The sequence below is a fragment of the Saccoglossus kowalevskii genome, chromosome 9, assembly GCF_978046115.1.
Source record: "Saccoglossus kowalevskii chromosome 9, keSacKowa6.1, whole genome shotgun sequence".
NCBI classification, from domain to species: domain Eukaryota; kingdom Metazoa; phylum Hemichordata; class Enteropneusta; family Harrimaniidae; genus Saccoglossus; species Saccoglossus kowalevskii.
Window position 1 is genome coordinate 5,445,801 of NC_140649.1, and position 23,934 is coordinate 5,469,734.

General features: G+C 34.6%; 3 protein-coding genes across 3 annotated transcripts in view; 2 read left to right on the forward strand and 1 right to left on the reverse strand.

Annotated features, from left to right (window-relative positions):
* Nucleotides 1–2,910: 2,910 nt before the first annotated feature.
* Nucleotides 2,911–7,186, forward strand: LOC102809368 (F-box/LRR-repeat protein 12-like). The gene is made up of 2 exons (XM_006825552.3): nucleotides 2,911–3,097; nucleotides 3,733–7,186. Exons 1-2 carry the CDS (start codon nucleotides 2,940–2,942, stop codon nucleotides 4,613–4,615), a joined length of 1,041 nt encoding a protein of 346 aa, XP_006825615.1. The 5' UTR covers nucleotides 2,911–2,939; the 3' UTR covers nucleotides 4,616–7,186.
* A 1,727-nt stretch (nucleotides 7,187–8,913) lies between these two features.
* LOC102808409 (adrenodoxin-like protein 1, mitochondrial) lies at nucleotides 8,914–19,352 on the reverse strand. Its single transcript, XM_006825549.2, has 6 exons — nucleotides 19,168–19,352; nucleotides 18,731–18,785; nucleotides 16,602–16,708; nucleotides 11,909–11,996; nucleotides 11,567–11,619; nucleotides 8,914–9,272 (listed from the first exon to the last, which is right to left on the reverse strand). The coding sequence occupies exons 1-6, from the start codon at nucleotides 19,325–19,327 to the stop codon at nucleotides 9,169–9,171; spliced, it is 567 nt and encodes a 188-aa protein (XP_006825612.1). The 5' UTR covers nucleotides 19,328–19,352; the 3' UTR covers nucleotides 8,914–9,168.
* A 389-nt stretch (nucleotides 19,353–19,741) lies between these two features.
* Nucleotides 19,742–23,934, forward strand: part of LOC100369300 (VWFA and cache domain-containing protein 1-like) — a 40,282-nt gene continuing 36,089 nt past the window's right edge. Inside the window, exon 1 of the mRNA XM_085503081.1 lies at nucleotides 19,742–20,328. Within this exon, the coding sequence (XP_085359207.1) occupies nucleotides 19,981–20,328 (348 nt within the window). The 5' untranslated portion in view covers nucleotides 19,742–19,980. The remainder of the gene's footprint in view (nucleotides 20,329–23,934) is intronic.

Here is a 23,934-nt window from a genome sequence, read left to right on the forward strand (position 1 = left end):
AACATAATTTATCAGATTTATAGACCCTTTGGTGTCTCGATTCTCGTTGACAAGTTTGCGCAGGGGAATGTGCAATATAACACGTAACTCGTGGACATAAAACATTCGAGTAAGCGAAAAAACAAAATAACTCTTTGGAAAAAAATGTTCTTAACATTCTAATGACTTAACCATGGTTTTCATTTTTTTGATAATTATTACTCCGTCATGAAGGGCTTCGCCACATTAATACATACTAGTTCAGTCTTACTCTACCAAAACCAATTATTTCATAAGTTGAAGTTTGGCAAGTTTGTCCTTTCATGCAAACATCGTTTTGTCCATGTTTATTCGATCATGGTCCTTCTAAATTAGCCACCTATTGAAATAGTTCGCTATCATTAAAAAAATACTCAAACAATTCACGAAATCCAAACTAATTTTTATCACAAAACATCCTCGAAAATGTATCAAAAATGCGAGTTTTGAGTAGTACATGAATTCTTAATTTTTTTTTTAAAATGGCCGATTATTTTGCATATGACTTTTTCAAATCACAGCCATCTTTTTCCATACACATTTTTAATATGTATGGGAATAATCACACAATAATTTTCGAATGATCGTTTTTTCTATATTTGTACAATGGAGTTAAATAAATGAAAATAGTTCAAAGTCTAATCTGTAAGTTTCTAGTACTAGTTAAACAAGATGTCGATGTGTAATACGCCTGATTTAGTTCTCTCATGGAAGGTACTAACGGAGTACCTTACATGGTTCTCTGCAAAAAAATGCTAACAATCGCAAGACGAGTTTTGATTTCGTTTTTCTGTTTCTAAGTAAATCATATCACCCTGTGACGTCAGTAGGATTTATAGAAAGCATATTTGAAGGTGTGTCACTATGTTTTTGTTTTTCCAGTCTTACGTAATCATAATACAAATTAATTCATCACTATTGCAGAGTGGTCGTGGGTTGGAAAGGGGCGGTACTATAAGAGATTATTATACAACGTTTTGTTTAGTGCTCCATGATCTACATACCGTTCTTACAATAGAAGTTTGTTGGGCGGGGCATATTTTAATTACAGCACACAGTTAATTTTTTTCTTGGTCCTTCATATTAAATAATAATACATAAGCAGCATATGACTGGGAGTTGGGGTTATGGGTGGACATTGTGTTTATTCTTATTACAATGCATATTTTTTAGTCCAACACGTAAACCACATTACGAAGTATATTATAAACAGTACTATGATTGTGACAGAGATGAGTCATTGTCACTGTCATAATTACATAGTGGCTTTATGGCAAATCGTGCAGTAATTTATAACCAGTGCTATATAAGTGGGGTTGGTCAGAGCATGGAAGGTACTCCGTTAGTACCTTCCATGGTCGGAAGGTAAGGGTATGAAAGAACAACATACGTTTTTGAACAACATACGTTTTTTTCCTTGATTCTGTTGAAAACATGTTTAAACGATCTCATACTCATCATTTATAATACTACAAGTTGGATAGTGTGGACAGTTAATCACACTACAATTTTTTCTGGTTTATATTCAAAAAATAATACACAGTATTGACTCATAATCATTATTGTGCTAATTAGAGGATGGGCTGATGTGACGTCATCAGACATCGTGTAAGCAATCTTCACCATGCCGTTTTATCGCACAGATAGCGTCATGTAACAGACCATATAAGTTTAGGTCACTCAGGATACACATTCAGAAGCCTCGATAAAAAAAATAAAATTAGTCATTATAATTGTATGTGGACTAATAATAATTTTAAAAAAATATGGCCATAATATTATGTCTGTTCAAAATTAATGACATGCTATGTGAATTGTTATAATATGTAATGTATGTGCCCGTGATAATAGTTTATAACATAAAACACCGAATAATACGAAACAAGCCATATGATTGCGCGAGTTGCACACTGTGAAGTACTGGGGTACCTAGTTTTATAAAAATCTTCAGTTTTTCGGATTTGGGCAAATCTTCATCAATGATAACAATCAAAAACACATTCTTATCGAAAACTTCTTAAATGTTGAAATATATGTCTATTATTTGGATTAAATACTAATAATCAAAATCTGCATGCCATGTGAATTATAATGAGGTAAATACATTGGTCTTTTCCCATTGAAACATCCATTAATGATATTTCAGGGGTACGATTGGCTTGAGATACCGAGGGCAAAGAAAGTCGTGGAAAAATGGGTTCGAAACCTTTTCCGAGGTTAACCTGTTTTAATTTAATCGTGATTAATTTACCCTTTATGTTAATCAAAATTTACTTTCATTTCATTTCATTTCAACGGGTGTGCATTTTCAAATTTGATCAAGTAACTTCGTTCAGGGTCTATGGTCAAATTTATGTTGTTCTTGTCTCCTGTAAAATGATTTTCTTTAACCAAATTCCAAAATACGAAAACTCGGTGGATAGATTACATTATTATAATCGCAGAAACTCGAGGGTCCAATAAATGTCGGGTGTATCAGGATATGAAAAAGTTATGTCATTCAGTTTGAACGCAGCCGCAGCGAGATTCAGTGGCGGATGCATAGGGGGAGGCATCCCCCCCCCCCCCAAACGAATGACGATTCATATGATCTGGACACAGTCCCTCTATCATAGAGGGACTGTGATCTGGATTACGCGTAGCTTCTCTGCGATTTACTGGTATATCTTAAGCGAAGCTTGGAACCCCCCTCCCCCCCAATACATTTTGCTGGATCCGCCACTGGCGAGATTCACAATGAATTTGATTCTAATAGCCAATACGAATATCGAACTAATTCCAGGATTAAATTTTGACTTGAACTGCTTGATTCGCGTCAAATCTGCAAGTGCGCTGTGTTTACAGGACATAATTTTAACGTGTTGTTTTGGCAACCCCAATACTATTCGACTGATTGTGGCCGGAAAGAGCTGATCGTCACAATGGCTCGCCGTGGGGCTTGCAGGGCAGTTGCTGAGGCAAATAGCCAACTTCTCACGAACCAATCCTTGGCAAACAGCGAATTTGGTAAACTTCCCGATAATATTATGCTGGATATCTTTTCCTTCATGGATACACACGACAAATGCCGTGTTGCAAGGCGAGTATTTATGCACGTCATACCAACATATATGGGAGCAGTGGCTTGGCGATAGTCATCTTGTCATGGCGGCATTTTAGTGAGTGGGTGAATGAGTGGGCGACAACCGACCGATTCTAAAATATCGCCCTCTCTTGTAACGCCGCGAGTTCGAAGCCATCAACATGCACTTGATGACTGAACGTCAAATTATTTAAACAAGTACTACTATCTTATAATTTCTGAGTATACTAGGGGAAACAGCCCAACACTAACCTCCTTCATTACACTCAATCATTTGCAGTTAGTATTTTGTGATTTTAGGCACAATTTATTTGACTGAGGTCTTCATTACACCTGTTGCCTTATATTAAATCCCTGTGCAATGGATCTGTTACTGAAAAAAAAATTCAAAGGCACAGTTCCAACAAATGTCGCCAATGGTGAATTTTATTGAGATTCATTTATTTGTTATCACCCCTTTTAACCAGGGGCATTCTTTTACAACTTTTTGCAAATCATACATGAGCATCTCGGAAAGTATCAATGAGTTTGCAAAGTTCACTGCTTCTAGAGAGTATGTAGATGAGTATGTATGCATGTTTGTGACTACAAGCAAAAATGCATAATTACTATGTTTTCTTTCAATTATACAGAGTCTGCAAATCCTGGAACCGTCTCATTAATGACAAATCACTATGGCAACATGTTGATCTTCAGAATTGTCGTGTAAACTTGCGGAATGTTTGGAAAGTTGTTAGAAATCATCTCTCAACCTCCCTCAAATCATTGAAATTGAGAGGATTTTTAAATTCTGTCAAGAATACCGAGTGCCTTTCTAATGCTGTGCTTATGGATCTTAAGGAGCGCTGTCCAAATTTAAAATACTTAGAGGTTGTAGAGGCTAATTTTGGTGCACTGGAAGTGACTAGTTTACCAAAGAGTCTTGCTACCTTAGTTCTAAGATCGTGTCAGCTTCCTATGCGCTGGTTTAAAGGAATGAAAGAACACAATGCTCTCCCGGAGCTGGAGTACCTTGATTTAACCAGATGTACCCGCATAGCCCAGTTTGATCTCCGGGACATAGCTATCCGGAAACACATCAAGGTCCTGAAACTCAGCAACTGTTATCGGATAAATGACACCGGAGTGCAGCACATAACCGAAGAATTCCCAGATTTAGAAGTATTAGAGTTGAATGCCTGCGACATAACAGATCTGAGTCTCCATCACATTAGCAGACACTTGAAGAAATTAAAAATGTTGAACTTGTCACAGTGTGTCTCACTGTCAGATTCGGGCGTCGTTAGTTTGAGTACGCTGAAATCACTGCACTGGCTCAGCGTGTATCAATGTCATAAACTGTCAGAGGATGGCATAGTTCAAGTTGCTAGGTCCATGAAATCACTCACATATTTTAATGTATCCGGCGTGAAAAACGTTACAAATGAGACAAAAGAGTTGATCAAGGTGGCATTGGCAGGCTGTGAAGTCTGTGTTGATGGTGATGAATGTCCATATATACGCTGCATTTATTAAAACCTTTAAAACCGGACAGTAAATACAACAACATCAAAGCATAGTTGAATTACCAGCACCCATTAAAAAAGTTTTTGTTTTGTATTTGTTCTCCCTAAATAACAATGTTATGACTGTCTTCAACACAAAAGGGATAGGATAATAGGACTAATGCATCCTTTTGCTTATGGCTACAAACCCAGCAGTACAGTCCACTGGTCATTACTTTGATGTGGCCTAATATTTGCATGTTTCTCAATACACAAAAAGAATAACAAGTTCCAAAGTGTTTTGCAAACTCTAAGGGCCTCTCAGTAGTTTGGTGAGAATTAATGAGTGAAAATAATTGAAAAGGAGAAAAACATAAAAATCTGAATTTTAATAATGAAAAATGAACTTGATATTTGCATTAGAAATAAGAAGTCAATGTAAAGCAACTTACAACATTGTACCTGATTGGCTACCCAACCCAATCCCTAATAATCAGACCAATCACAGAGCAGCTTGTTTCTTGACAGTTTTTTTTCGACATATCAAATTAGATTGAACCTAGGATGTTAACATTTGCCAAGATGATGAGATGGCATGTCAACACACAGGGCATGCATGATTGGTATCACTAGGATGGCTTTGGGTTAAATAAAGTGTTACAGAGGGTGGTAACGAACACTGTTCTGTTTTCTGGTAATCATTACTTTGATTATTAACTGTAGCCATGTGTGCATTGTGTAACTAAATTGAGGTATGGTGCAGTGTACTCACGAGAATAACAGACGAATTACTGGTAATGCTCTAACATATGTGTGATATGGAAAATCCTATTTTTTGTGTAACATCAAAATAAAAGCACAATTTTGTTAACATGCTGTTAAATGAAATGCACCTTAGAAGGACTGCCATCTTGTAGGGTTTCATTAATAGAGAGAAGATGTCTTTGCATAAATTTTAAATGATTTTTATGCTTGCATGAACGATTCAGTGATTGATGCTGAATATGGATAAATCTTGGGTTGTCTGATTTTGGCAGTCTTGAATATTATAATTTGAATTAAACAAAAAAAAAATCAAATTGCTGCAAAATTACACAAATTATTTATCATATTTTAATTATTGCTTTAATGAGTGATTTATAAATATTACTAGAAATATATATCTTGGCATTGATAAATAAATGTATAATTAAAAATTCATAAATTGCAATAGTGTGTGGGTGGAGTAGTCTATGAGTATACTAAAACATGCCTTGTAGTCATATGGGTAATACATTTCAATCCAAACCTTGTATATATGTACAGTCATTATAGTGGAAATACTTTATTTTAGCTGGAATTAATTTTCGCTGAATTTTGATGAGTAGAATGTAAAATATAGGAAAAATATTTGCTAGATTTTATTTTCACTGAACCATAAATTCCAAGTGGAAACAAAGTATTTTACAGTAGCACATTCTATTTTTTTTCATTCCTGCCCATTTTCAGTCTTCTCACTACAACTATCAGTACTATTATATTGTACAGATACTTTATTTTGCACTATATTTTCTTATTTAAAGATTTAGTCTTTCAATATCAAACAGGATTTTGCTCAAGTTGATTACCAGTAATTTTCAATGTATCAACACAGAGATCGCACTCTTCAATATTTCTAATGAAATAAATATTGCCAATGAATTGTAAATAAATGTTATGATGTATAATTGTATACGGATATATTTCTCAATATTTGATAATCTGCATCAGATCAAAAACCTCTGCATGCGACAAATACGGTAAGCATTTACCCGCAAGTCTTTGTTATTTTTTCGCATACATTGTCATTGTTCAGGTCTCAATTCCTGTGGGTGCCTGTCAGATGATGATCCTTCTACTTTAAGCAATAGATGCTTGCTCTAACCTATCCCACTTTTATAAATTTATTCCATTCTGTCTTGTATAAATTGTACAGAGAAGTAGTAAATATTATTAATGTGTGCATAATAATGAGTTGTGAATAATTTGTTAAACTGTTGACTACTATCCAATGAAATAAAAGTGTGTGTATGCCATTGCAGCAACACATTTTGAATTTATTCCATGTTTATTACCGGTAATTAGTGTATTTTCATACCATATTTTGAAATACAAATTTTCCATTTGTTTCATACAACGGCCCAGTGATTTTACTCAGAAGTGCATGTTAGTGAATTTTACTAAAGCTATTATATGTGTTGTGTTACATCAAGATGACTTGATATCCAATTATTCAAGCAGGACTTCACAAACTGAGCATTCAGTACAAATACTTCTTACTAGTTTCTACAATATGAGTTCCTTCTATCAAACAAGATTTTAAAACTAATTCTGTTTAAATAATATTCAATTGAATGATAATCTTATCAATAACCTGTGAGTTGCCACATGTAGTTTGGGTAGTTCTGTTATATACATTAATTGCCACAAATACCACTGATTTTAATATTGTAATTGCCTTAGAACACCTGTTTATTGATATGCTGTTTGTAGCTGTATGATATTTAATCCATCAAAGATTATGTTTATCCACTGGTATTTGGAAGTGTTTCAAATTCAATAAATTGTCTTATTTTCACCAAAAGGAACAGTGTCTTCATTCTTTTACATACCTTCATTAACATTGCAACTGATCAGTTGCATCAAGGCTGATAAAATACCAGACGTGCATTTACAGGGAAAGCTAAATGTGAAGACAAGGAACTAGATACGTCCTCAAGCCATGGTTCTCTATCTCTTGTCACCATAGTGCATATTTAATGAACTGCACTGCACTGCAGGCATTGTGGATTAATAACAATCAAAGAATCATGTGTGCAGTTATGACACCATCCTTTTAAAATGAGCAATGGATGAGGCTGGGTGATTGTAAATTCACCGTCCAGTGAATATATCTGGATACTGGCCATTCTGATTTCACCTTCTGAATTGTGTAGCAGCTAGTGAATAACAACTACAGTATCATTTAAAGATCTTGTCAATAAGAAAAATGCATATGTACCAGTCGGCCTCATTATTATCTTCATTGCAGACAGAATCAATAGAAGTTACACAACTGGTAAACTTAAAGAAAAATAAAATGCACAAACGATAAGTTATATATTTGGCTGTACGTACAAACACGTACACCAAAGTTGACAAATATAAAAGTTGTAAAAATTATTACCTGCAATTAATTTATTACTCTGCGGGATACTACAAGAGAAGCCATAACTAATTTTTCTAAGTTTGTCCTCAAAACTATCCATGTACGATCTAGCAAATGTCTTGGAAATATTCAGTAAAAAAATATCCTGTTCACATGTATTTTCTGTCCCTTTAAGCCAATGAAAGAGAAAAATAAATACTGTAAAATGACTAATTTTCACTGGGTTTAAATTTCACTGATTTACCATTTCAGGCATATTTAGTGGGTTTTAAATTCACGGTTTCGTCATTTAGATAATGTGTTCTATGCTAAATTTTACATATTCACTGTGTTTTAATTTAGTGCATTTCTCCAGTCAGCGAAATAAGCTAAATTAAAACCCAGTGAATAATTACCCCCTTTACAGTACACTGGGGGGGTTAGGCCCTTTTTACAATGGGTGAACCAAAGCACATGCACAAAGAGAATCACATCACGCCTGTCAGTAATTCAGAATTCTTATATGCATCCACTGCAAGTGACAGAGAACTAAACTATTTTAGGAGGTTTTATTAAAGCAGGTAAAATTGGGTCACTGTCACTGTACGGTACATTACGTAATACTTTTTCCCCCCCCAAGGACCACTCATCATATTGAAATGATCAAAACATTATGTGACATGCATATATGCTCACCAGAACAGACGCGATTTGGCAATCTTGGATCAGATCATGAAACAAATGTATAATAGGCATCCTTCGATGGGTTTGCGCCCAGTGAGTCGCTCGTTCAGTCTTCGTGGTCTCTACAGGGCGCAGGCCTGGGCATGTGTATATGGAAACCTAGTGCTGCCCAGTCAACAAGGTTCCCCTCTCTTCCACATCGACGAAGTCCAAGGGAATGCAGAGCACCACGTTTGGAGCCGGCCAGGCGACTAGTAGTCAATCCAATTGCCTTAGGGTGTCCACTCCGGATTTCTGTGGGCTTTACTCCTTAGTCAACCCTTCTCCTCAAGACAGTGGAACTCAGTTATACCGCCGAGCACCCAGTCAGGTTCCCCCAAAGTCGCATTCGTTAGTGAATGAAACTCGGCCAGTGGAATTGGCCTTCCCACACTTACCCAGGGTAGGGGGGTCGACCCTTTTGATGATAAAATATGATAAAACTCCCAGACAACATGAATGTTTCATGTAGATGAATTTATTTTTTTATGCAAAACTGCATACATTCAAAATCACAATTGTACTTTTATAAAAAAAAACAAAAAAAACAGCATTATGGTACAAGTATACCCTGTAAAGACTGAGCTGATAGGTAGGTGAAAGTATATTCAATCACACAACTAGAAGAGAGCTCCTTTGATACAAGCAGTGCTTATTTCGGCAAAATAGCTGCATTACTAGAAGACAGATAGACTATAAATAGTTCTATGCACATTTCAATGTGGTTGTGGTACATGGCCATCTACGTAAAAATTCCTGGTGACTTTTGGGAGTGAGACTTCAAGCCCATCCAGTTCCTTTGTTAAAATAATTTGGCAGCCTGTAAATTCAAGATATCACCAGAGTTTTAATGATAAATAAAAATCTGTACAGTTCAATATTTGTACTGATATGCCAGTACTAAAACGAGATTTATCATCATCAAACTTGGAATGAGATTGGTCTGAGAGAAATGTAGACTGCCCTCTAGTGGTGTAATAAAGTGCAATAATGGGTTGGTTGACCTTTGAAGAGGTACGTATTTTTAATTCAAAAACGTGTTCATACTTGCTGTGACTAATTTTAAAAGCAAGTTGAGGGATGGTAATGTATTTTCCTCATGCACATGTATATTGACAGTCTTTAATATTCATTTTTAATATTTTTTGCCAACGCATAACAACTTTCAAGAGGAAAGGGTAATTAAGGTATAGATGTAGGTTTGTGGGCACTTGGGAGTGAAATTTTTTTTTTTTTGCTTTTTATTATCCAAACAGTATTGGCTATAGACTGTTAAAATTTTGTAGAATTGTGAATAGTGGAACATACTCAAAAAACCATTTTAAAATATAGATAACAGGTGCAAACATTATCTCTTTTGAATACTTAGCAAGATTTAGCAAGGCTGTACATAAATAATAAAAAAGAAACTTGGTGAAAAAAAGAAATGACGGGATCTCCATATTATGCACTATATTTAACTTGTAACAAAACGATAATATATTTAAATTTGGAACTGTTACAGCCATTTTAATTATGAGCATTAGCAAACTTCTTACTGAGTGAATTGTTATGCAAATTAGCAATTATCTCAGCTTTTTTTAAGTGCACATCACAGAACTTTAAAAAAAATAGCTCCTAGACGCTTTGATTCACAAATGATTGACAATGTGTTTATCTTCAGAACGCCGTCGGGACATTGTTTCTGGTTGAACAATGTTACAACAATCATACAGACAACTAGCCTTGGTGTTAATTTTTGCATAAACTTGAAGTAGTGAAATTTGAGCTGCTGCCCTGCAAAATTGACAACTGGTAGACAGTTTTCAAGACGGCAATATCTTCATAGTAAACAAATGTACCCATAAACCAATTTTGGACAGGAAACAGAAGAATGGTTTAGAAGCAAATTTTTTTAAATCACTTTTGACCAAAAAAGCACATTTTTATGCACATTTCGAACTACAGTGTCCATAAAAAAAAAATACTAACAAAATTTCAAAATTCATACAATAAGCTTTTCGAAAATATATAGTTTTGTGGATAAGGGAGGTCATCTTGGTTTCCTAATTAACTAATTAAAATACCTGTCAGATAAACTGCATCTCTACCTTAAATGGGAAAATACAAACTAACCAACAATTTCTGAATTCCAGATTTCAAAAGAATATAAAAATATTTAGATAGGTAATCATACAAATTGTACTTCATAGGTTATATGCAGCATTTACCTCTATAGTTGTAAAATGTACTTATAACTTTTTGTAATTTTTAAATATTTTTCTATTAATTATTAGTTAATTTTGCACCAAATGAACATAATTTCCCATTGGCTGCATTTTTGAAACAAATATGGAAACAATTATGCAGGTTTATTCAGTGAAAGCTGACAAAAATTGATTTGACTTCCATGTACTACAACTTTTCCCGCTGAAATTTTAGTGCAACAGTTTAGCTATTTTTTTATGGAAATAATTTCTTATGGCTACAGGTCTTTATCATAATTTTGGACATAAATAAATAATTGATGTGCTATTTAATTTATGAATAGTGGCAAAACTTGACTTTGGTGTCCAATGGGTTAACAAGAACAGGCCTGTTAGTAAATTATCATGATCATGAATGTACTTTACTTTATTATATACAAAACAATGACAAATAAACAAGGGAAGTAATCCACAAACTACCGGTAAAAACTATTCATGGAGGGTTCTGATTTATAATTTTTAAAAAAGAAATATATTTTTAGAGAGATTGAATTAGAATGATTTTTAGTCAGTGGTAATATAATTGTAAATGTCAACAGACGTGTTACTTCAGATAGAAAAGTATAGAAACAAAACACAGAAAGATTCAACGGTGTAACAAGTTGTATGTGAATAAGAAACATCAAAGTGAATTGATTGCATCTGCATGTAGTAATGGTAACCCAGGTAGTGTATGTGACAAGGCCATAGCAAAGGAAAATAGAGTTGTTTCTGGTTGGCATGTATGTCAGTTTAAAACTACCACATCTTTTTTTGCGAGTGGGGAGCAAAATTTTGTGAAAATGAAAAACAAAATTATTGCACCATTTTTTAGAACATTCTAGGACCAGAAAAAAAATATTGTTTAGAAGAGATTGCATATACTTGCCTAATCTGGATGTACTTGTTAGAAGTGGTGCCATGTCCAGCATGTCATCTTCACTGCAGACACGAAAACACACAGTATAGTCATAATTTAATTGTCATAAATCGAGTAAGCTGGCAATTTTGCTGTTTTTGTTATTCAAAACATTATGGCAATGACATCAAATTTGCCAAAATACGATTGCTGGGCCTACAATATCTTTTTTTTTTTAGAAAATACATTCAATGATGGTTTATTTGGATACTTGAAAATAGTTACTCAAATGAAAATGGTTTAAAAAATCCCCAGTGAACACTGCTGCAATGCAGTTGTCAGATAAACACCATCCTAAAAAACATATCGTACCTTTCATCGGGTTCCGGCAACTTATCATAATAATCATCATGGACAATAACATGACATGTAGAACAAGCTAAAGATGCTTCACAGGCACCTGAAACAAACAGAAATAATCAAGTTAAAACATGTGTTGAAGACTCAAAACAAAAGACACTTCAGAACTCAAAGCATTCAAGAGGCTTTAACTTTTTCACCACCAGACATCCTTGCCCAAATTTGTCTGCACTTTTTTCTTATATTCTTCAATATTTCTAGAAATGAACCCTATTTTGGAGCCAACAGACAAAATTTGAGTCATTTTTCAGTTTTTACTTTAATTTGGCTAATTTTCTCTGAATCTTCTGAAGAAAAGTAAAAACTATAAACGGAACTATTTTGTAAATTTGTGATGAAAAGTGGAAACTATTGGTGAAAAGGTTAACTCTTTAAATGCCAACTTCTGTTACCTTTCATACAATAAACCTGCACAGATTTACAAAATTGTTTCTGATTGGCTACACAACCCTAACATCTAACATTCAAACCAATCAGAAAGCAGCTTATTTGTTGAAAGGTTCTGCTACTGTAGAATACTTTATTTTCGCTTGGAATTAATTTTCGCTATTTTCGCTGAAGGGATGATTCAGTGAAAATAAAATCCAGCGAATATACATTTTTTCCTATGTATTACATTCAACTTGACAAAAATCAGTGAAAATAAATTCCATACAAAATGCTTAATCAAAGAAAGCTTAGAAAGAACTCCCATGTGCTGAGAGTATTGGAGACACATTAAATATAATTCGAAATTACTTAGCTGAAAAGTAATTATGCAAATCAGAAAATTAATATGACCAGATTTGAGTGTAAAACTAATGAGGTCTGCGCAATGTAACAGAAAATCTATGTCTCCAAGTTTAATTGAAATGTGATTAGAACCAAAAAATTATTAATTATTATGCTTATTAGGGAATTAATATGAACAGATTTTTACCCCAAACTATTTAGGTTTGTACATTGTCCTAGAGCATCTTTGTACTAGGTTTCATTGAAATGGAATAATTAGTACCGTGAAAACTCCAAAATTTCGACCCCTCTAAAAATTTGATCGCCTATTTATTTGCCGGGTTTCGGTGTTTTATTTACCTCCAAATTTTCGACTCCACTAAAAATTGCCGACTCATTCTTATTCGAAAATTGCGACCAGTTTTAGTTTTCCCCCAAACGAAAAAAAACCCGATGTGAGCGTTCAAACGGGACCTTCCTCAAAGGCATGAATCCGGGTTTCTGATTAACTGAGAGATTTTTATTTTATTGGTAACGAAAATATATTCTAAATAAACGAAGTTTCAAATAAAAACGAACACAAAAACCTCGGCATGCTGCGTTTCTGAATTGTTGATTATTACTGTACTCAGTAGTGATTATAATAATGTACACAAAATAAATTTGTTGAATGGTTATGAAATACAAATAAAAGTCAACTTAGTTTCATCGTAAGCGAATGATTCCGGTCTCGTATAAACGTTTGATGCTGTAGGATATCCGCCATGTTCTCTTAGGTCAAATAGGTCAAATCGCTAATTAACCAATCAGAAAGCTGGATGATGCCAACGTGTTCAAATTACCATAGCTTATTTAAATATGTTAATGTTATTGAACGCAATGCGGAAGAGATTGTTGTTGTAGTACGATATTTTGGCTTGGATTTTGATGCGAAAACGGCATGATTTTTTTTAAATAAAAAAATTAGTTGTTTTTAAAAAATAAACTGGTCATCTGAAGAATAATTTAACATTGTTCACAGTGATAACAGCTCATTCTCGAAAGGAAGCTTACCCGCTCACGCTAGTCACGATAAAAATCATACACGTGTACTCTTGAATAGACAGACGTCAATGACTACGGTAAAACTTAGACTCTATTTTAGCCGGCAGGATTGATTGAAATGTCCGAAAAATGACGCCAAAATACACCTTAAAAGTCCCATTTTATTTTCTTAAATCCCATTTTATTTTTTAATCCAAGGGCGAATTTACGGCAGAATTTGGTCCCTCAAATAAGGGACACGTGAGCTTTGATTCTAACCGGATACATTGCACTGGGTCGGGGAGATCGTTTGCTAAACTTCCATGTATCTTTTGTCCAATGGGTACCTGTACTTCGAACATTCGCAAGTTTTCCTAGGTAGTGCGAGACAGCTTTGTCTTTTGACCTATTAGTTTTGTGCTGACCTCTTCTCCGCGTCTTGATGTTTTGTTTTGCTTGTCATAATACTCACTGATTGATGACTTTGTTTAGATTTTGAGTTACAACTCGGCCACGACCTTTGCTTTTACCGTGAAACATGAGGAAGTTTACGTCAATTGACGGACATTGCATTTTTTAAAAACTAATGAAGCACACTGTCTATCTTCCCCATTTTTTTTTGCTGATTTCTATTCTGAAAAATTCGACCGTCCGAAAATGCATCTTAATTTTGACTCTAAAAACACGTCACATTTCTAACACCAATTTCTAAAACCGGTCGAAATTTTGGAGTTTTTACGGTACCTCAGATATCAGTGTGAAAGCTTAAAATTGGTTAATTATGCAAATTAGGTAATTAATATGTACAGATTTTAACCCACAATTATTCAGGTCTGTCTATTGTCCTACAGTATCCATGTACATTCATTGATATGTGATGTATAGTACCTGAGATATCAGTGTGAAAGTTGGTTAATTATGCAAATTAGGTGATTAATATGCACAAATATTTACCGGAAACTAATTGGGTCTGCATAATTCTAGATTCATTGAAATGTGATGATTAGTACTTTAGATATCAGTAGAAAAGCTGAAAATTAATTATGCAAATTAGATAATTAATATGCACAATTATTTACCCTAAAACTAATCAGGTCTCTGCATAGTCCTAAAGGATCTATGTACCAAGTTTCATTGAAATGCGATGATTAGTACTTGAGATACCCGTGGAAAAGCTGAAAATTAACTAATTATGCAAATTAGGTGATTAATATGCACAAATATTTATCGAAAACAATCAATCTCTGCATAGTCCTTGAGTATGTAAGTACCAAGTTTCATTGAAATGTAATGCTAACTACTTATATCAAATGCTGAAAATTAATTAATTATGCAAATTAGGTAATTAATATGTACTGATATTACCATAAAAACTATCAGGTCTGTGCAGTGTCGTATGACATCTATGTACCAAGTTTCATTGAAATGTGATGATTAGTACTTGAGATATCAGTGGAAAAACCGAAAATTGACTAATCATTATGCAAATTAGGTAATTAATATGCACGGATTTTTACCAAAAATTAATCAAATCTGCGCATATGTTCAGAGCATCTATGTACCAAGTTTCATCAAAATCCAATGAGTGGTTCTTTAGATATCAGTGGAACAGTCATAGAACAGCTAAAAATTAGCTAATTATCATGCAAATTAGGTAATTAACGAGCATGGATTTTTACCAAAACCTAATCAAATCTGCGCATTGGCCCAGAGCATCTATGCACCAAGTTTCATCAAAAACCGATGTATGGTTCTTGAGATAGCAGTGGAACAGTCGGACACACATACACACACACACACATACACACATACACACATACACACATACACACACACATACAGACACACTAACTGCAAAGACTCCCATTTTGTGCTTCGCACATGGGAGTCAAAAAGTGTTTTCAGCGAAAATTAATTCCAGCTAAAATAAAATATTCTACAGTATATGTTTCCATTCAACTGCAGTTTTGTTCTTTCACAAATTTTGATCAAGACTTATAGCCAATGAGAAATTAACAAAAAACATAAAAATGTGCAAAATATTGCACCAACTTTTAGCAGGCAAAGTTATGGCATTTAAAGAGTTAATAACATGATGTAATGCTTTGTGACTTCATTCTAACCTGACACTATCACAGTCGATTAGATCTATAAAGGCATATACAATATAGCAAAACACTGACAATACAGCTGTGTCACCAAACACCTTTGAAAGTGAAACAAACCAAAACAGAGAAAGTAAGGAAAAACCGATATAGAAAATACAAATTATTGATCACTGATCACAATAACTTGTTATTTATTAAAATATACCAAGGATAATCAGATGAGGATATGCAACACTGTTGTGGGAATTAGCTGTTTAATAGTAGGTCAAAACTATGACCCACTTTGAATAAAATACCAACTATTTTTTGCTTTTTAGCTGTAATTAATAAAATATATAATGTACATGTAAACAGATAGTGGCTTTCCAGTTTTGTTGTGACTGCATTTTTTCCTCGAAACAAGTGATGCAAGTGTGTTATACGCAATGAAGAAATTTACGCATACTAAAGAAATCACACATGTTGAAAGATGACAGACAAACATACATTTCTATAAATTCTAGGCCAAATTAGTGAGTCTGGTTTCAATCATCTCAGTGTCCTTGTTTATGAATGAAGTTGAATGTTTGTTATTTCTGAAACAGAGAACGCATCAATTTGAAATGATCAATAATCAAAATAACACTAAAATCATTCAAATCATTGTCTACTTTACTGAATAAATAAATTGGTGCACTTACTTGAATTTAATGCAATGCTGGTAAATTTAATGCAGGGCTGGTGAAATATGAAAGTTACCTGCTCTGGTGTCTGTTACCCAATTTTGAGAAATTTCAATTGCTGATGAAGAAATCAAAACTTACCTTCAATCTCAATGTTGTGCCTATGTGCTAGATACATAACATTATCCCCTACTTTGCCTTTGACATTAATTCTTTTATTCGATCTATCAATATACGTTATATTAACACTGAAAAAAAGTAATAAAACTGGACAATAAATGATCAAGGTGTAATGGCATGAAATAGCGCCCTCTATAGTCAGTTGTATTTTTCCATCAGCAGAAAGCACGTAATAGTTTTGAATCTGACAACTAATGATTTGCCATGGATGACATCCAACATTTTGTAGCTAATTTATATAAAATTTGATCAGTCAATATTTCAACACATTTTCTAAAAACCTGACTATTTTTCAAAATCAATTATTTAAATGGGCTCAACACGTTTTTACGGTACCCGATATTTTTGCTAATTCAAGATGAGGATAATTCAATTTTCTCCATACATTATTGACAGCATTTTTTGTTACCATTTTGTTGTTGCTGTTATCTCTCATTAAATTATTGTACAGCAGAAGAAGGATGTATGATCATACGATTATCATGAGAATTCGGCAAAGTATGCAATAAGGCAGTATGAGGTCACATCAAGCTCTGCTACATGTCTGTCAATACAATCATTGCACTACCTTTGTGAATATTTTGCGGTATTCATGAGATAACCTCATAATATAAAACATATTATAGAGTATCATAAAATCTGTATTAGAATTCGCATCCCTAATAAAAGTCGCACCCATTCTTTATGAACAACTGAGAATCAAAAATTCACCATTTCTCATATGTGTAGATGCTCTAATAGAAAACACACTCATCTGTTGCATTGTACCATTGTAATAGAAGCAACATTTTACAGTACCAGTACTCTATATAGATTACATAATATATAAACCTTCAATGCAAGCTGGTGAAAAGTTATGCTTTGACTATAGTGTAATTCAATATAAGAAAGGCAATGTACATAGATACTCTAGTAGGGTGTTAGAGTATACTTTTTCACATGATAAAAAAAAAAAATATTTCCTTGAGATTCTTATTGCTGAAGAATTGACTACAAATGAATGAAAGACAGAAATGTTAAGCAAATATTAAATGTAAATAATAGATAACTGCAAAGAAAGATAGGAGAATTGAACCTGGATCCTTAATGTAATTATTCCTGGATTCCACCAATGGGAATGGTTACATTTCAGCATTTTGTTTGAATTATAATAGATATAAACCTGCTGCTGATGTGAAGCTAGTACAAAATATCATGGGATTATACATTAATCACATGCATATTTCTACAGTACGAACAGTGGAGTGGAGTATTGACAGTGTAACTATTGCCAAAATAATACCAAATACAAATATATCATTGCTTGTGTTTCACATGCTTATTTATTGACATTGCAGTGTTCTATTCCATGTGAATGCCTTGCATAGACTCTGCTGCGATTCTGCTTGTTCACAATATTTGTTTTAATTTGCTAGAATTTATTTTATTTAATTCAACTAATATTTAGAAGAGACTGAATAATAATGCAAAACTATGCATCTGTCCTGTATTACGCATCACTGTGGATGTTATGCATTTGACATTTAATGTGAAATATTTGATATTTCACTTTAACATGGGGATATGCACACTAAAAGTCATCAGTCTGCGTGTGCTCAGACATCACATAAAACAAAACCAAATAGTGTAACAGTACCAAGTTTATTGCTCCAATACGAGAATTTCAGCAAGGATAACTAGATGACTGCAAATACATGTTCATTTTGAGTGAAAACCACCCAATTCTATTGCTTTGAGGAAGAAGAGTGAAAAACACCAAAGCTTCGATTTTGAAGAAAAGAGTGAAAAACACCCAAGCTTATGATTCTGAAGAAAAAGACTGAAAAATGATGATGAATAATCAGCAAAATAACAGCAAGGTTTTTGATCTTTACTTTTTATGACGGGAATCAAACAATTTTCTAGTAGACCATTCTTTTTGCATTAATGAAAAAAATAATAACTTCATTATCTATGTGATGAATAGGCATACATGAACCAAGGACAATTCTGGAATAATAATGTATTCATCAAACTACACATAGGACAAACAAAAACATGTGGTTCCAAAGAAAGTAAATCAAATAGAATGCAGCAAAGTATTTACTTACACATCTTCCTCTGATTTGGGATCTTGCCATTCGTAATCACCGTGTCGAAAAGGTCCTGTTGAAAAGTAAATAATTATAAATGTTGTTTATAGAAAAAAAGGAATATTAATGCAATCATGTTATTCACTAAAGGCAGTGTGGACAAATACAGTCTAATGACTCATGGTTCAATCAGTATACTTTCAGCCAATCACTGATGCAGTATCTGTGGGCTTCAAGTTGGTGGGGGTAGAGCTTCATACAACAACAGTTCTCAGAGCTGATATCAGGCAACCCGACAGTGCACAGGATGAAAATTTCAATTCAAAGACATACTCAACTAATTAATTAACTCAAGCTGAAAAGATCGAACTAAGAATCTCCATGAAACGGAAAGATTATACCCCCCCCCCCCACTCTCCCCCAAAACAAAACAAACATATGAAAGTTGTTGATACCTGCGCTGACTTTGAACCATCTTTTCGACGTATAATTTATGTTGGGTATTTTGATAGTTCTTATCTGCGAGCACTTTAGACATATGCCCCTTTCCATAAAAACATCGGCAACAATCCTTGAAACACGCATTAATTGTTGTACAGACGTCTTGAGTGCCATTTTCTTTCATAGCTTGACCTTTAACCCATGCGTACATTATTAGTACCATGTTTCGTCCCAGCTGTTTTGTATATTTTTCACAGATTTTTAAAATATCTATAAATTAATATCAAAACTGATTATTGTGTTTACGTTTTTAACAAGATTTCTAATGTGTCTCGCTTGCAACAAGAATTATTTAGCATTGTAAGAGACGTGACAAATACAATGTTCAATTTAGTTAAAGGAGACAATTAGCATGTAGAATTTAGAAAGAATAAAAATAAAAAATATAGTTTATAATTGGTAGTGTGTAATGAGATATTTACACAAATGTAGTTTACAATTATGCCAAATAAAGTAGGGAAATAATGCAAGCGATTTTACGAGCTTAAGCTGTTTGTGTAACACTACTTTCTGTGTCAAGACCGCAAACACTCACACACTTTGTTGTGACAGCGTGAAGCTGGGCATTCCCAGCACGGCAGAATTACGCCACAAAACAATCTCCATTTCAACCCACGGGATTTTAATACCTTTCTACATGTGCCAGAGTTATCAACTTTAATGGAATCTAACGTTTTCGACGTTTGGAAAGACGACAGAAGCGTGCGATCGTGAAGCATCGAAGGGATTTGCGGCACAGTCTTTGAGACTGCAGCCTGAAGGGGAAAATGGCGGCCGCTCGTTTGATTTTATTTGTCTGTGCGCTAGTGATTTGCCGAACTGAGACGACGGACTCGAATAACGAAGACTCCGTTTCACGGAGGGAACATCCTGGAAGACGAGTAAATCGTTTAAAGACTGGCCAGAACGGTATGATCAACTTTAACAACCCCGAACTGTTGGAAGAACTCGTTTCAAATGGTTATCAAAACGGCGATAACTTGCCGCTATCGTTGTTGGATTTATACGAGCAAGAACAGCCGGAAAATCCAAAAACAATTATGCGTGATGCGTCGATCCTTGCGGGAAAACTACGCGATCTTGCAGACCGGGAAATGGGTTACAGAGCAATGCAGGTAAATTTACATGAAGATCAGTGGAATGTTTTGGTCTGGGCAAAGTATGAACGTATGAATACATGTGTTGGACGTTTTTTGTGATTGATGATTGTATGTTCGTTCGGGACTTTTCTTCGCACAACTTGACCTCTTTCAGCACAGTGGTAGCCGATCAGATCTTACTTTGCGCTGTGTATTGAAACGAAATCCGTGTTTTGTTACTATTATCGTATACAATTAGAATTACATTATTCTGTATTGCATTACGATCATTTATTTTTCCCCTTCCTGTGTGATTTTGGTGCAAAGTATGCGGCTCGGGGAAGTTACAGTCCCCGAAGTTTAACGAGTTTCCCGTTGCCGTTATTTCAGTAATTCTCATCAAATGTTACTATGCAGCTTAAATCAAAGGTTTTTTTTGCTCGTTTCCGCAAAATATATTATATAAAAATCGTAAATGCATCCAAGAAACTAATAGCTTATCGTAAGAGTCAGAGAATTGGCAGCTAACCAGGTCGTTGTATTGTGCGTTTGCGTTGTGAAAAGTGGCAGATATGGGCTCTGTAAAGGCCTCCATTGTGTGCGCTTTTGAGAGAGAAGTGATCTGCATTGCAATTACGTCCACACAGTGACCCGCAGTGAAATATATCCAATAGACACACACACTGCCACAATGCACACAGCCAACAGTGTACATACCGTTGCCGCAATCTTTTCAATAAAAGTGAAACTCCTTTCCTCTTGAGAGGTAACCTGTAAATTAAATTGTTTATCGATCCCTGGTGTAGGTGTGAACTAAGTAATTTACACATTTCAGATTACTATCATTTCATTAGTTTCAATCAATAAGGTGACAACTTCATGGTTTGTGTTCTGCAAGTCGATCTGTTTTCGTGTTTTGCATGTTTCTGCTTCTGTTCATTGTAAAAGTTTCACGTCACCAGATGATTTATTATGGCTTTCCCAATTTGAAATTATCTTATTGAAGACTAAAAATCTTACTTTAAAATAAATGTTGTTTTTTCTGCATTGATTTTCACTCAGTTTGGCTAATGAATATTTTTATGTGGATAAGTTAATAAAAAGAGTGTAGTTGTATCGCCTTAGTTGGTTGACTAGGGTTTTATTAAATTCTTTTGGTCACTGATTCAACCACCAATGCAAGGTAATGCGTGAAACAGTATACTCATGGCTTGTTTTTATTTCATTGAACCGGACATTAGGTTTGTGTTTACTGGATCACAATTTAATAAAAACACTGCGTACCAGCAATGACTCATAATAAATTTAGATATAGTCCATTTCATTCAGAACACTTGTAAATAAGAGAAATTAAATGCAACAAAGTTCGACATGATTAATCACACCCATGTTGGTTGGTACATGTACATGGCGTGTAAGTAACAGATTTCACCTGATTACTGTTAAGTTTCTCTGAATCTTGAGAGGTTCAGAAATATATCAATTCTTTCCAGTTAATTTGTATTCCGTACTCACAGTCTTATAAGCGCATACACCTTTAGTAAGATGACACAAGCATGGAATAATGGAGAGTTGAAGGGATTTGTGGCACAGTATAGGAAGCACTTGCATGTTTAGAATGACGACACAAGCGGGTGATCGTGAAGCTTCAAATAGATTTGCTGCACAGTCTTTGAGACTCCAGCCTTACATGAATTACAGAAATATTTCTGTGGTAAAAATAAGTAATACTGTATTTACTCTATTAGGAGTGCATATAATGTAGGGAGCGGAGCGCATATAACTCTTAGAACCACACTATTCAACACATATTAAAATTGTATATGTTTAGGGAATAAATAAAACATAAAAAAAAAACTTATTTTCTCCATAGAAACACACCTGTAATGTACCTAAGCGTATGCACTTCTAATAGAGCAAATATGTTATTTTAATGACTTTTTATACAGCCAATGTAATTTCTGGTTTGTATGTACTTCTGTTGAAGATGCGTTTCTAATAGAGCAAATACGATATTATAATTTTGCAGTATCCTGTTATTCCGTGGAATTGGGATGTTCTACGCCTAAGGGGACCAGATAATGTGTACACTGTGTGAAACATGCTTCAAATTAAACTTTTTTTTTTCAACTAAGAATCTTGCCGAGTTAAAAACAAAGGCACTTAGATTTCAAAGTCTATGTTACGTACATAATTTAAATCATAAAAATGAAATATTCACTGACAATGCAGGTTGCAATGGCTTATTATCAAGCCCATTACCCGCTAGTGTTTTTCTCATGCTCAGGTTATCTTAAGAGACGCTTGATGTGAAACCAATGTGACATATGCTGTATATTAGAGTACTTAGAGTTCGCATTCGTGTGAAAGGAATCTCTCCCAGAATCACAGCGTACTTTGCGCCTAGTGATTAGTACTGATTTCCATTTCGTCTCTTGGCTGTTCTGCAAATGCCTTCATCTAGACACTTATCTGGTCCACCTTTGACATTCGATCAGTGTATTTTGCTTTAATTTGCTGTTATCTATCATGGAACTATAAACCCCAGGAAGAACAACCACTTCGTTTCCTTTGAACTATGATAGTTGCCGCGATGTCGAATGTTTATTTTGACTGTTTATTTTGTCGCATTAAAAAATAAGCCGATTTACGCAAATGAACGTTTATCTCCGACTATCGGTCATTTTCGGAGTCAATCGGACGACTCCGGGAGATCACGTGACCGAGTTGTTCCGGTTATAGCATAAAAAAACAATGGCGCCAAGACAAAAACACTGATAAATGATCGACATTCAACGGGAAAAAAAAACACATTGCCACTTCTGGCGATCGAAGGGAAACACGGAATTAGTCGGGATATCTCAACAACAAACAGCTCACCAAACCCCATGTTTCGCAAACTTTCGCAACCTTATTTTTTCGAGGGTTGAAAAAAACAAGAAGTAATCTAAAAACGACATTAAAAATTATGAAAACTCGCTAAAACTCCGACCCGTTGCATGATTTCCGGTACACTGAAGGTCACCCTGCAGACCGACTTGTTTGCGCATGCGTAGTGAACGAAATATTTTACTGCGCAGATATGACATTTTTTTTTCAAGTTTTCCGTTTCCAGCAAAGCGGTTGAAACGGGCGTATCGGCGGCAACTAACATGGAGTATGACTAATGTCGTGGAAACAAAAGCGAAAGCACTGTAAGATAAACTAAGACAAAGGTTTTTTTAATCCTCTTAGTTTCGTTGTTCTTCCTGGGGTTTATAGTTCCATGTATCTATCAAGGAGCAAATCCCTATCAAGGATCAGTTGTGCGGACGTCAGAGAAATTCATTTCTAAGTACCTTACTGAAGTGTATCGTTAATATGCAAAGCCAAAAGCTTGATTTTTGTGCAGGAAATGAGGTTGGGACTCCCGCTATCGCTTCAAAGACTGCTGCAACTGCAATAAAAAAGAAACCAGAAAGACTGTTAACAGAGACAAGACATTTAATCACTTGCAGATACAAAACAATTAGTGTTCAGCGTTTTTGAAATGTTGTTATGACAACTGTTAAAAAGGATTAAACATAGCTTTTAACACTTAGCATATAATATTAAAATGCATGGTTGTGTAATATCCTTCTTTCTCACCACTGCCTTTCTTAT

Coding starts and splice junctions, on each gene's coding strand:
- LOC102809368 (XM_006825552.3), top strand. CDS start 2,940: ATGGCTCGCCGTGGGGCTTGCAGGGCAGTTGCTGAGGCAAATAGCCAA. Junction 3,098..3,732: donor GACAAATGCCGTGTTGCAAG/GCGAGTATTTAT, acceptor TCAATTATACAG/AGTCTGCAAATCCTGGAACC.
- LOC102808409 (XM_006825549.2), bottom strand. CDS start 19,327: ATGGCACTCAAGACGTCTGTACAACAATTAATGCGTGTTTCAAGGATT. Junction 18,786..19,167: donor ATGGTTCAAAGTCAGCGCAG/GTATCAACAACT, acceptor ACTTTTCAACAG/GACCTTTTCGACACGGTGAT. Junction 11,997..16,601: donor GCACAACATTGAGATTGAAG/GTAAGTTTTGAT, acceptor TGTTTGTTTCAG/GTGCCTGTGAAGCATCTTTA.